At 37.7% G+C, this 14,391-nt stretch overlaps 1 protein-coding gene across 2 annotated transcripts in view; it reads left to right on the top strand.

Moving 5' to 3' along the window:
* UBE2K (ubiquitin conjugating enzyme E2 K) overlaps positions 1–14,006 on the top strand; it is a 37,937-nt gene extending 23,931 nt beyond the window's left edge. For both annotated transcript variants that reach the window (XM_083836260.1, XM_083836259.1), the window contains exons 5-7: positions 8,640–8,739; positions 12,349–12,477; positions 12,662–14,006. In XM_083836260.1, the coding sequence (XP_083692386.1) occupies positions 8,640–8,739; positions 12,349–12,477; positions 12,662–12,736 (304 nt within the window). In that variant the 3' untranslated portion in view covers positions 12,737–14,006. The remainder of the gene's footprint in view (positions 1–8,639; positions 8,740–12,348; positions 12,478–12,661) is intronic.
* The last annotated feature ends 385 nt before the right edge of the window (positions 14,007–14,391 follow it).

Genomic DNA, 14,391 nt, shown 5'->3' with positions numbered 1-14,391 from the left:
AAAGAGAAGGAGACCACCATACTAATTCTGTCTCGGTTATAGTTGATAATACTTATGATATGAACCTCTAAGCCATTTGTAGTTAAATTGCTTGTCAATTGCTGACTTGTCAATTGCTGATTATTTGTTACTGTAACATTATTGAAAAGGTTGTAATGACTAAAATCCTTGGAACGAATCTGTAAGTGTCCAAACCGTAACAGCCGAACTCATTGTACGCTTGTTTTTCCAAGTGGGCAATATGAAGTGCGTTCACCAGTTGTACTGTAGTTCTGATACCCTGCATAAGAGTGGAGCTCATCTCTGTTACTTTCCTCCGTGTCTGCCCCAAAAGAATAGGAGTGTAATTCCCAGCTAGATGGATGCTCCTGACTTCCACAGCTTTATCAAGACCAGTGTTGTCCAAGCATCAGCTGGGTTTGGAAGAGAAACTCTGGAGCAGAAAGCTTGAGTTCAGGTCTTACAGTTGACACATTGAGAGTATACTTCTGTGTGGTGATAAGATTACATGAAACGTGGCAGGGTATGGTGCATAACTCAAATGAAATCATAAGAAGCCGTAAGTTGTCATTACTTGTCTTCATTATTGGAAGTGCTTATTTTTTCTTACAATCTTCCAGCACTTGACTATATTTCAAGCAGTATAATCTTTCAACATACGTGCTATGGTACATTGTATAACTTTTCTGTCACTAAAGCCGGTACTTTTCTAATCTACACCTAGTTATTCATCCCACCCTACAATTGTACTGGAGATAAATGCTGCTTCAACTGTGCAAGTGCAGTTTCCTCAGATTATAGCCAGGTTAGCAAAAGGGCAGAAGGAAGGCTGGCTGGTTGATTTCTGTGCTGGATTTTTTTTGGTTAGCTGTTTTGGGGTTGTTTTTAGTCAAAACAACAAATCTGGGGGGATGTTTTTAAGAGATTGTTTCGCTGATCTGATCTAGAGCACGTGAGCCTACCTGGCAGAGCAGGTTTCACTTGGGTAAGGCTTAGATAGTGACCGTATGGGAAGGCATTCTTTATTTCTAGCAACAAAGATGGTTAACGGGGAACTGCATCCCAGTGTCATTAATACTCTCCTGCAAGGAATTTTTCCAAAGCTTATAAGTTCAGGGTTGTCTTTTTTTCTTCCATCTTTTGCTACTCCTTTATGCGCTGTCGGGTTGCTTTATTCACAGTATCAAGGTCTGTGACTTTAACAAGTATCGTCAAGGCTAATCTTTCCATACTGAAGCTCCTAAACATCTGTGTTTTTTGTGTTTTTTTCAAAAATGACATTTATCTATCACTTTCTACTGAAAACTTGGAGGAAAGAGTTCCTAGCAGAAGCCTTCCTTATTTATCATATTTTGAAATAAAAGTGAAGTCATTTAACAGATCTTTTAAAAACATTTTTGTGTCATCTTCATGTTAATACATTCCCAAATTATTGTTTCCTGTGAAGAAGGATGGATATTCTTGCCTCTGTAGCAGTGGACTAGGATTCAGGAGGCCACACTTTGGTTTCCAGTCCTGGAACAGGTCATCTTTTTGTCTTTGAGCATTGCCAGACATTGACTTAACAAGTCTCACAAAACTCAGTCTTACCCCACACAGTTGCTGCTGCTTTAGGAGTTAGGCAGTTAATGGCTTTCAGATGAAAGCTCCTGGCCTTTTCAGTTGCTGATCAAGCTAAAAAACGTAAAATATCAAAAGGCAACAGACAAACATTTAAGACCCGAAGAAAGAATGAGCTTTCTCTTCTTTTTTTTTTCCTAATTGAAATTTGGCAAGGAAGACCAGGAGAGGAGATTTGACTTGCGTTCTTGTGATCTTTGAAAGTTAGGTCTTGCACAGATCGCTTAATCTGTGTCTTAGTTCTGCCAATAAAGAAAACATCTTACCTTCCATCATCAAGATGTACACAAAATAGGGGTATTTGAACAAGAACTTGCCTTCTGTGTATTTAAACTGTCTGGTACAGGGAGCACCAATATCACACAGTTTGTGTATCACTGAACTCTTCCTTTGTAATGCTGTCCTCAGTTAGAAGCACTGAGGAAAGAATTTCGCAGAACTTGGTGGTGGCAGAGGGGTAAGGCTGCTTATGTGCTATATTCCCTTTTCAAAATGATCCTTAACGTAGTGATCCCTTACTTTTCTAATGTGTTGCCCTTGGTATTTTTTTATGTGTGGTCATCTTTGTTTTGTTGTTTTTTTTTTTAAATCACAGCACGTTAAGTGAAAATTGCTAGGGTGGTGTTGAAGTGCTTTTCAAAGCCCCAGGTCCTTTGGGACAAAAGGACATGGTTGTGGCTACATCCATCCTTTCTTGTTTGAACAATTTCAGTGTTGTGATAGTTATTGATACCTGAGATATTCAGATACCTTTGTTCTAGAAGGTAGATTTAGTCTCATAATCTCTCATGTCAAATCTTTCAGTAACAAGCCTGGCTTCTGAAGTACCGTTGACTTGTAATGGTCTTAACTGAATAATGCTCTTGTTGCTGTGTTTTAAATGTAACTTTTAAATTCCAGTGTGTATCTGTGATTTTCATTGAGGTCAGTGGGAGTTGAAGGACAGAATTCAGGCCTATGAGAATTTGGGCCTAATATTGCTTTTTTAAGAGTTAGTAAAATGATATACACGACAAATACAAACACAACAGCGTTCATGTATTTCTGTAGTTAAAACATGTCTCTTCCCTACTTAACCATCCCATGATAATGATTTTCTAGCCTAATGAGCATGGCTGAGATATTGTTATGCATATTGGCAGAAGCTTTTGTCAGATTGTGAAGTAATGCCTTTAAATGTTTTTGTAATGAGTTTAATGAATTTCTTTCTCCACAGTATATGGTGGTTGCTGAAATTCTCTGCAGCTGTGGATTTTCATGTTTAGATTTGTAAATACCTGTTGTGCCACTTTGTTTGCAAACCAACTATTGTTTGCTGGTAGAATTAAAATTGGTATATGATTTTATAGAAAGAATATCTTTTTATGCTGATCTGATCTGACTCCTGTTATGTGGTTTCGCTTAATGTAGCCTGTATTTATCTTCCAGGCTAGTATTCTATCCCTTAATTTTATTCTTAAATATAAAATGTATCCAATACTTTTTATTGAAATCTGAGAGCCAAACTGTTTGAAAGCTGTTTTGCATGCATCCCTTGAGCAGTGAATATCAAACGGGCGTGTTGTGGCTGTGTGTGTTGCTACAAAAAACTATTGGCTGTTGTGGTTTTGACAAGCAAAATAAAAATTAATTATAAGAGCGTGGCTGTACTGGAGCATTCAACCTTCAGTTTTAGTTGAGATGCAAAATCGTTTTTATAAGTGATAATGCAATTTTAATACATAAGCAACAACCAGTTAGTAGTAATCATCCTGGGCATCTGTACCTGCTGGGTTTTGTTCAGGCTGTTTGAGGAACACAGCCTCTTCAAAGCTTTGAGAGGAATGTCGAGAACATTAATGCTGTTTGAGGTAACTCACTGGCACCCTGCCATTCCCCCCAGCCCTGATGTCAAATCCCCCCCGTCCAGTCTTGTATTTCTCCTGTTATTTAGTGACTCTACAGCAGGCTCCTGCTTAAAGGCCTGATTCATCTCCTCCCTCCACAAACCCTTGGTACAAATTCCCAGAGCTTTCTCTTGGATTAACAAGTTCAGTTTTACCACAAATTGAATAAATATTGCAGATTATTTAATTAAAATAAAAAAAAGCAGTTTCCAGCAGCCATACTTGGTTGACAGAGCAGAGCAGCAGTCTGTGGGCTGCAGCTGTTCTGCTGGGTTACCTTTTAAAGGTGAAGTACCAGAAAGACTGTTTTCCGAGAGGAATGTATAGAGCATAAATAGAAAATTACTTAGCCTTTAAAAATGATGGAAGAGGGAGAGAAACTGGCAGTGTTTTGTAATCCTCGTAGGGCTCTTTCAGCTTATCAAAAGGTAAGAGATTCCTTACCTCCGGCATGCTGGGCACAACTGGGTTGCCATGCTTTTTAATGTTAGCATTGTATTCACCCCCAACTAAGGCTGCTTATTTTTAATGGAAAAGCTCCAAGATAAAAAAAAAAAAAGGCAAGCATGTCTGCATATAATGTATATACATCAGATCCATCAGCTTTCTGATTCACTCCAGGTTTCCCTTAGTGGAGTACTTTATTGCACTTCACCTATAAATTTAACAAATGCCATGCCAATAGAAAGCCTGTATTGGGGATAGGAGGTGCAGGGTGGGGGTTTTGGCTTGAAGTTCTCTTTTCCCGTTTCCCACCCATTTTGTGTATGTCAAGATAGCAACCCTGCTTAGTGGCTAAGCAGTATTTTTGGGGCAGGGTCAGGAGTTACTAAGTTTAAAAGAACCAGAAGCCAGTAGTGTTACGGGACTTGTTGCAGGGCAAATAGGATGCTGGGATGTAAAAGGTTTACCTTCAAAACTCATGATATAAGCTGCCTGCTTTTTATTTATAATTTATAAGGTTTCATGTGAATTGCTGTACCCTCTTTGAGCATTGTGTTCCAGGAAAGATAGGAACCATTGGAAAAATCCAGACTAAAGTAGTAAGAATGATGGCCTAAGCAAATGTGACCTTAGAAAACCATTTCAGCATGCTGAATAGCGATCACAGTGAAGCACTGAAACAGATTTTCAAGAAACTTGTGAGGCTCCAGTTAAGAACAGATCAGACAAAAATCTGTCAAGAGTAATACAAAACCATGCCTTTAGCAAAGAGGAGAAGGGGAAAAATAATTTAAACCCAAACATGCAGCTAGCTTGCATTAGTAAAGGGAATTGCTTGAACTTGATGATAGTATGTTGGTGCATAAATCCACACCTAGAAGTGAGCTTCAAGTATAAGGAGAGTTGGAAGTCTTCTTTTTTTTTCAGAATTGTATTCCTGAAAAATAAGCCTTTGAGCAACACTGGAAAATGCACAGCAGAAGACGTGTCTTTCCATTAGAAGTTAGTCTTAAGGAAAATCCTCACGATTTTTTTGCAGCACATTCTTTGTAGCTTGTGGGCCAGGGATTTTGTGTGTGCCTGTGTGTTTTCTTGTTTTTTTTTTTTGTGCCACTGTCAGCCTAGATTTTACTCCAGAACTGATGATGACAATTGTTCCTGCTCTTTGCTAATGAGGAACAGGTTCTGCTTTTCCAGTGTTTCTGAATGTATTCTGCAGTCATCTCTATTCGCTTTGTTCTCCCCAGAGAAGGTGATGGGAAGAAAGAAGAGGTCTTTTTTAAGGAAATGGGGGAATAAAAATCTATTTTTAGCTGTCCCTCCAGTTTCTTCTCGGAATCTTAATTTGTTTCTGAAAAATTAAGTCTAAACTATCTAAGTACGAAGTCTTTTTTTAACTTTGATAAGGAAAGCCAATGGATGTCCTCAAGGTAGAAAATGTTAGATGAGTATATGATAGCTACGCTAAATATGTCAGATTTTCTTTACCGTTAATCACAAACCTTAATTTCCATTTTTAACAGGACCTGCTACACTGCTACAGTTTCAGCTTTTTTCTTTTATAACTTAAGGATATTTCTTTAATTGTGTCCAATGAAGACTTTTATTATGCATGAGATGAGGAAGCCATTCTGAGAAATGAGACTTGCAAAGTTGTAAACTACATTTTTAAACCTTTTTACATATGTAGCTAAACTAGTCATGTCTATAAGCTTATTTTTCAGAGTTTGAGTTAGCATATAGCCATCTGTATATCCAAATGGATGAGGTATTTATTTTTATTACTCATTTTGAAATTGGAATGTCAGAACAGAAGTTCAAGTCCCAGTATGCTTTATATAAAAATCCACAAACAACAGATGAGTGAGGACTGAAAGGGCCTACCAGTCTTGAAAACCAGAGACTGCTGGAGCCACCACAGGACGTGCGTTCTAGCTCTTCGTGGCACTTTTTGTGTCTTCAGTAATGCTCCTGCCCCCCGATCTATCATTTTTACTCCTAGAAGATACAGTGCAAATGGAAGTAAATCGCTTGTAAAAGTGGCACATGCAGCTGAAACCCCTTTCCTGAGATTTACTGCAGTTCTAATAATGGTAGTATTTCCAGACACCTCTGAAGTAGGATTTGTGTAAAGGAAAGTTCAGAACAGCTTTTATTTGGTGAAAGTAATTACAGTATCGGTTACAGTTGATAGATACTTAATGTTAAGTCTTTCCTGAAAATGACACTAAGCAGCATAATGAAATAACTGGGCAAAAAAGAGCTTTGGGCTTATAGCACGTGTGGCGGCTGTGGTAGTTTCTGAAACTCCCTGCATAGAAATAAAAATTATGTCCCTTTAAGTTTAAAGGCCTGAAAGACTAGTGGTCTGTGACACCTAGGTGCCAGACGAGTAAACACATTGCATTAGGATTTGGTCAATATTAGCAGATACTGCTGTGAGTTGTGCCAGCAATACATACGTTAAGCAGATGAATTTCAAATGGCATCAGGCAGTAGAAATGACAGCATAGAAAATCATAAGAGCAAAATAGCACAGGTGCATGTGAGGCAAGAATATTTTATTGTTCTGTCACCCTGTTTTTTGTGTGTGAGAAATTTGGGTATGGAAGAACAAGATTTGTAACTTTGAGTTTCCTGAGTTAGCTAGGATCTCATCATGCAACTGAGGTTATGTTTCAATAACTAGGTGTTCTTTATCTGATTAACTATCTTACTTAGTTAATCCCCAGCTTTCTTTGTAATTTAAAGAAGTATTCTTTGGCTTGGGGGAAGCATTTAACTGGAAGAGTCTGAAATCCTGGGGAAAAAATCTTTAGTTACCTAAAGAATAGGTTTGGATTGTTTGTGATGGATTTGTGATCTGTCAGAATACAGATCTTAAAGCATTAAGGTTTTTTCTTTTTTGAAGAGTTAAGTCTACAAAGCTAAGCTTGAGGGACTTGAAGCTGATGTTGCGGTTGAATTAAGACAATATGTGCTAATTAAAATCTCTATCACTTGGGATGTTTCTCACTTGCATTTTGATGTGGAACATTGCACTGTGAAAGCTCAGTGTGATTGTCAAGTGTTGGTATTTTTTTTAAAAAGCTAAGTTTCTAGGAAAAACATGTAAGAATTAGAAATGATTAGGGAAAAATGCCTTATTTGACTGTGAGTGACACAGCAGGAAAGCTGTGCATACATGTGTCTAGGAATATAATATTCAGGCGTCACAAATGTACTTCTCACATCTTAACAGCATCTGTTCATCAATATGCTTTGCCAGAGTACCTCAGTACAGTGCTTATGTACTGGAAAACATTGAAGCTTCTGGAATCTGACACTGGAAATAGACTTGCAGACTGTTTATTTTTGTATCTGGACCATCAGGTGAAACTCCACCCACTCCGTCAAACTCAGGGCATTTACTTTCAGCCTTCTTGGGGAAAAAAGCTATTTTCTGTCGATTGTGCCTGTGTTTCACAACTTTCCTTTAGCGCTTCATGTGCCATAACTACCTTGCTCAAATGTAAGATGTCACATTTTCCCACTTAACCTTCTACCAGTACTTAAGCAGGTAAACAGTTTTCTGTGTTAGCTTGAACATCCGTCCCTGCTGGCACCACAACAACCGAGTCTGCTTAGCTGCTCAACTCAGTGGGGTCCTTATTTGATCGCCAGTATGTGCCAACCGAAATGGTAGATCACAGAGATGGTATCCATTATCAAAGTGGAATTAAATTATGTATTTGAAATATTACAACTTTACAGATTAGTGTGTAACTAAAAATTTCATGCCTCTTTTTTGAACAGTTGACCTTTATGCACATGCCTGGTTTTCCCTTTTAAAAAATCTTGACGTCTCTTATTCGAAGTAGACCTTGAGATCAAGATAAATGGTGAGATCTTAGAGTCTAAGCCGTTCAGCTTCTAGAACTACAACTGGCTTCTTTCGCAGAGGCGTACAAATGCCTTTACAGCACCATCATTTCTACAGAAATGTTTTCCTGCGCTATCTGGAACTCTTATCTATCTGGAACTCTTATCGCAGCTGAAACAAGGACAACTGGTTAAAACTGTCAGTAGTATCAGGTTGAAATGAGAGGAAGTTGAATGTTTTCACTTGCATGCTTCTGTAATGGTCAAACCTTTATATTATTGTATTAGTAACTTACTACATAAATCATTAAATTTTATTGGGAAAAATGTCATATTTAAAATGGTGCAATGCAAAAGATGTCAAATGTGTAAAATTTCGTATCTGTTATGAGAATTGAAAATATAGGTCACCGTTTCTGTATATGGTATTTTGCTATCAAGAGTGCCAGCAGAGGGAGCACACGTGGTTCTGTACTTAGAGTTTATGCAAGGTACTGTTACTGGAAGTAAGGAAGGACAACGCAAACTTCAGGCTAAATTTTTTTGTGCAAGTGAAATTGATTTTGTTAAGTGTATAAGGTCAATTGTGTAGGTGACTGTTCTCCAAACACTTTGGAAAGCATTGTTAATGACCAAGTCCACATTTAAAACTTCATTTTAGTATACATTGAATGTTATTCTAGTTCCTCTAAGCTGCAGCAGTTTGAAATTGTGACATTTAGCTTTAAAAACTCTCTGTATTTTTATATCTTCTGTTACATGAATATAACAGCACAGATGACTAAAGACATGGGATTTGGTAAAGTCACTTTCAAATTTTAATTCTAGGGCAGCAGCAATGACTCTAAGAACAGTGTTGTTATCACTGCAAGCATTGTTGGCAGCTGCAGAACCAGATGATCCACAGGACGCAGTAGTGGCAAACCAGGTAAGGTGCTCACTTGACTATGAACTTCTAATACATTTGTAACCTTTGTTAACTCGGACCAAGTCCCAAACCTTGGGAGAGATAAAGGTTTTAAATAATGTATTGGAAAATTGCTTTACAGTAAGCATGAGTTACTACAGTGTTTTATGGGTTTTACTCTCTAGGTTCCAAAGTAGCAGTTATTTTTACAGTGTCAGGAGATTTAATTTCAGTTTTCTTCCTGATTTGGCTTGTCAGAAATGTCAGAAGATAACGTAGTAAAACAAATTCCAGTGTAAGTTGCCTTTTAAAATCTAAGGCTTCTAGTATTTAAAAAAGTGTTAGTTTAAGGCAAGTTTTAACTTGGTGTTCATTGGATTTGGTTTGGCTTGTAGCTCCTCTTCTAGATTATTATGAATATTGTAGAGCATTGTACTTGTTAAATGTCAAAATTTTGAGTAATTACTTGTAGCATTCAATCCTGAGATGCGTTTTATCTGAATGAAGCATCCTTTGTATTTAACCTTTACAAGTACTTGGGGTAACTAATTTAGTCACTAGTTGAGTAGGTATCAGTAGAATTCTAATGCAATCAGCAAGGTTTGTTACTCTTGAGACAGTAGCAAGAATTTATAAAAAAAAAAAAGTGTTAATTGGGTCTTGTTCCGTACCAATGCTATTTAAAATGTTGATTAAAGATAGGAATGATCATTCCATGGCTTAATAGCTTGACAATTTTCAGCAAAATCTCAAGTATGTATGTGTTGTCTCTCCTTTTTTCTCAGGGGAGAAGGGGGAAGGGAGAGAGAAGGCTTTACTTTGCAATTGACTGATAATAAGGGTACATTTCAGTAACAAAAAACCCGAGCAAGTAAAAAGTTCTTCCAGCATTTCTTCCAGCATCGATCTCATCTCTATCTCCTCTAAGTCAGCGCACTCTGGGGAAGAGAAAGAAGTGTGCGCTCCTTTCCCCTGAAAAGTCTGTGTAGGATGATAGTTTATCAAACCTGTCAGGTTTTAGAGGGAAACATGGAGCTCAGGGTAGCCCATTATGTCACTGGGTGGAACAGCTGTTCTAAAGCTACACAAATTTGTATATTCAGTTGTAAGTGTAGAACATTTGCTTCTGTCGGACTGAACTGCTGTAGGCAGGGAGAGTACTTGCAAAGCCACCAGGCGTTCCATGCAGATGATGCCCCTGCACAGGTTTTTCTTGCCAGATGCTCGTCCTCGCTGTCGCATCCTCTTTTAATGCAATCAAAAATCAGTTTTTCCTTTTCACAAAGAAGAAAAACGGTGTTTCCCATTCTGGCTGCTTCTATTAGAATTTTGTGTGGGAATGCTAACAATTTCATAGAAACATTTCAGCTGGAAATGCCTTTCTCTCAGACAAAAGACTGAATCCAGGAATCTTCCTGGACTCTGAAGAGCAATTTTCCAGGCTGCATTTTAGGTTCCTGTAGGGATGTGTGCAGTGGGACTGTGGTGTGGCTGGTGTGGGGAGGATTCAGTTTTCTTGTTCCCTGCAAATATCTGCATGAAAGCTGCATTAGCAGATTGGCCTTCAGTTATGTGCTTGTGAACGTAAGTAGAAAGTGATAATAGTCCCTTTGAGAGATGTGATGGTAAGCATCCAGTTCCTCCATGTGGGGTGTATGGTTTCTTGTTTCTTTCGTGTCCCCTGTCCTGTCCCTCCAAAAAAAAACTTTTCAAAGACAAAAATTGACAAGGAATTCTTTATCTTCTATGCTTTTACTTGGTGAATTTACTTAACTATTTGTTAGACTACTAAACTGTCCAGGTAAATGGCAGTGTCCTAGAAGAATTAAGCTCAATCTCAGGGAGAGCACAGTGGTGTTCTACTCCTGCTTAAATAATGGCAGTATTTTCAGACTCCTGCCACCTTTCGGACACTGTCTGTCCAGTGTCAAAACTACCTCAACATACTTGACTAGTTGCAGGTGTTTTTTTGTTGTGTTTTAAGTACAGCAACATAACTGACTGTGATTCCTGATACAGAGACATCAGTAAAAGGTGCCTGTAGGCTTCTCAGTACAGTGAGAAGCTGGATTATTTACAGATACCTAACTAAAGTAGTTTTATTTATAGAACAGTGAAAGCTAGTTCTGAATAAAGTGCAGTTACGCAAACACAACTTCAGTCCTTTGCACTTCATCTGGTTGTTTATTAGGCTTACGGTGTTTTCAAATATATTAAAACCAGAAAAAAAAATAAAATAAAATCATTATAACTTGGGAGGAAGATATGTTAAAAGCAGAAAAATACAGTACCCCAGGATGCTGCTGATGCTACACTTACTGCTTCCTCGTTTCTTTGGTTGTAATAAGAGATTTATTATAGATCACTGTGTGTATATATAATACTGAGTTATTCCCAACAGTAGGTTCTCTCATGTTTGTTTTAATGCCATTAATAATTGGATAGTAACTACACAGATTACTTAATGTGGGGCAGAATTAGTGTGAGGTGTACAAAGCACACAATGCAGTGGAGTTGGTGTGTGTGCTGTTGGAAATGTAAAATGAAATGAGTAGTATTCTCTTCGAATGTGTTTTACAGATCTAATGATCGTTTACATGCATGGGTAAAATATGTAGAATTATAATAATCAGTTGTATTTCCGTCCTTAAAATGTGTCTAAATAATTGAATAGTGTATTTCCCAGTATCGTCTTATTTAGTGCTAAAATTACGTAGTTAAGGATGGGAAAACAGTTTTTCAACTGTAATGATTAAGGGGGAAGAAGTTGTCTTTTAATAAAACAATATATGGTTATGTTGATTTAAAAAAAAATCTATTTCATAGATGAAAGTTGCTAAAATAGGAAACTTCTCTTGCTTTGTTGTGTACCACTTATGACAGATGACCCACTTTCTTGTCTTGGAGTTCCTGGCACCGGCTGAAAACTCCGCTCTGGTCCATTCCGTTATTTACTGGCAAACTTGTTACTGACAAAAACTGGTGCCAAATAATATTTACGTACCCTGTGTGATTTCTGTTTTCTGATGATCAGTAGCTTGCATAGAGTTGCAACGTCCTGTTTTCTCACACATGTTCACCTGTTTTTTCAGCCCTTTTTTGGTCACACATACTACCCTTATCCTCATTTTCCGGAGGAAGCCCTGCAGTAAAATGTCAAGCCTCCCTAAAAAACTGCAGACCTACTTGCAGTGTGCAAAGCCAGGCATATTTTCTAGTGATTAGAGAAATACTTCGGTGTGCAGTGCATACATTCAGCAGATGTTAACACGGGTAGCTTGTGCTTTGCTGCACTGAATGTAAAATCTCAGTAGCTGTGCTAAATACAGCTACTTAGCTCCTGATCAATGCAGCTGAGAGCAGTTATCTGACTGTACTCATAAAATACCTATAGTGCATAATTTAATCTAAAGGCAAACACGTGAAGTTAAATGCTTGCATAAGCTTTCTCTACCAGAAATCCTCGCCTCCAAGTTTCATTTCAAAAATATGAGTATGAGCGGTGTGAAACAGTGTTGAAGATGTTACAGAAAGAATTACGGATAGGAATCTGCTGTATCATCGTACTTTTTGGTTGGATTGCTGAGCTGGCTTAACTTTCCCATTCTCCCCTCTCTCTCTTTTGTGCAGTACAAACAAAATCCAGAAATGTTTAAACAGACAGCTCGACTTTGGGCACATGTGTATGCTGGAGCACCAGTTTCTAGTCCAGAATACACCAGAAAAATAGAAAACCTTTGTGCTATGGGCTTTGATAGGGTAAGTATCTATAACTTAAATGTTCTTCCGCCTCCACCTTTTTTGAAATAATCGTCTTATAAATGATTAGTTATTTCTTAGCAAGTGGTAAACATGTTCTGATGAATCTGCAAACTTCTCATTCTGTTTCTCAGCTGCAGGCTCACGCACTGAAAATGTTTTGCTTTTTGTTTTCTAATTGCAGAATGCAGTAATAGTGGCCTTGTCTTCAAAATCATGGGATGTAGAGACTGCAACAGAATTACTCCTGAGTAACTGAGCCATGTAGAGAGAGCTGCTTCGGTAGTCCAGCTTGCCCCTTCTGGAGGAGCATCACCATCTGTTATTTTTAGGATTCTATATAGATTCTCTTTTAAAACTGGCACTCTTGCCTGATGATGCTATCTAGGCACTATTGGAGACTGAAAAACCGCTCTGTAAATAAAGCTAATTAAACGTCTGTGTAAATTTAAAAAGGGGAAATACTTTAATTTTTTTCTTACTAAATATTGTAAAAATTCTTTGAGCTCAGCTAAAATAATGGGGGAAAACATGCCTACTTTAGTGTTTAGCAGTGTGACGAAGACTAGCAGGAACTTGCTTCAGGATTTTGATTTAGTAATTCAGAAAGCAACATTTTTGAGTGTTAGTCATCAAAATTGTTGGTGCCACTCATCACAGCTATCTTACTGTTTTTAACATGGATCCTATGTGCCTGTGGATTGACCTATATTTGCATGCTTGTACTTAATAGACGTATTAGGTAGGGTCGCTGAAGAGAGCACCATTTAAATACTCGAGTGTTCTTGTACCTATTTTCCTGAAAGACTTAAGATTTACCCAAAGTTCCAAATGGTGACCTATTCAGAACCTTTTTCTTCCTAGCTTATAAATTGGGAAACCTCAGTGTCCTCTCCCTTACATCATACAGCTAAAAACCCTCACTGGATTATTTTTCATTATCTGTTGGTATTGTGTGCCATTTACAGTAGCCTAGGCTCCCCTTTAAAGAATATATTTTGAATTATCAGTGATGATTTTCATCCATCGTATTTTCTACACATCTCATAAGGGTTTATTATGCCTCAATATAGCACAAAAAGATGGAGCTGGTTTTCTTTACTTTTTTTTTTGTCTTAAATGGATGTAAAATGCTCAGTATATCCTGGATAATATGATTTCACTGGATTTGAAGGAGGAAAAAGCTAATTCTCTAGCATACTGAGAATTTTTTTTTCTTTTGAGTACTTGATATGATGCAATCAGCTGTTTTTGCAGCAGTTTTCTAGCTTTATTTTGGGCTTCAATTTAAGGATTGCTTACCAGGTACTTTAAAATTCATCCTTGCTTGCATTTTTCTCTAGTTGACACATGGAGGCTGTGTTGGTGTTTTTTCTGTACATACTTCAAATGCACATAGACGTAGAAGTGTGTTCTCAATTTAGCTTTCTTTTGGATTGATGTTTCTGATAAACGAGAACTGAACTCTTATCTTGGCTTGTACATACAGTCAGTCGTTTTATTCGTATTAAAATGACATTTCATCCTGAGTGCAAAAGCTTGAAAATTATTAGTTTTGCAACTTCAAACACTAGTACATCTATTTAAAGAGAGCGGTAATGTCTTTATGAATATGATGCTAACTCTTGAGAATATATCTGACAAGGAAGTTCAGAGAAATCCTGAGAATAGAGCGGGGATTGTTGATCATAAAGTACTGTACAAGTCTTCTTTTCCGTGACTTTCTTCTCCTGAGCAGTAGGATTCATGGGGTCGGGGTGGGGAAATACATGTCTGTTTGGGATTTTTCTTGAACTGTGAAGTACAAGTTGAAGTAGTTTCACACTTCATAGACAGGCTGTTTATAAATTGTATGAGAGGTAATCAGAAACATTATTGTATTTGTTAAATATCTGGAGCATAGTCATAGTGGAA

The sequence above is a fragment of the Anser anser genome, assembly GCF_964211835.1.
Source record: "Anser anser genome assembly, chromosome: 4".
Taxonomy (NCBI): domain Eukaryota; kingdom Metazoa; phylum Chordata; class Aves; order Anseriformes; family Anatidae; genus Anser; species Anser anser.
This window is presented reverse-complemented; position numbering and strand designations above follow the sequence as displayed.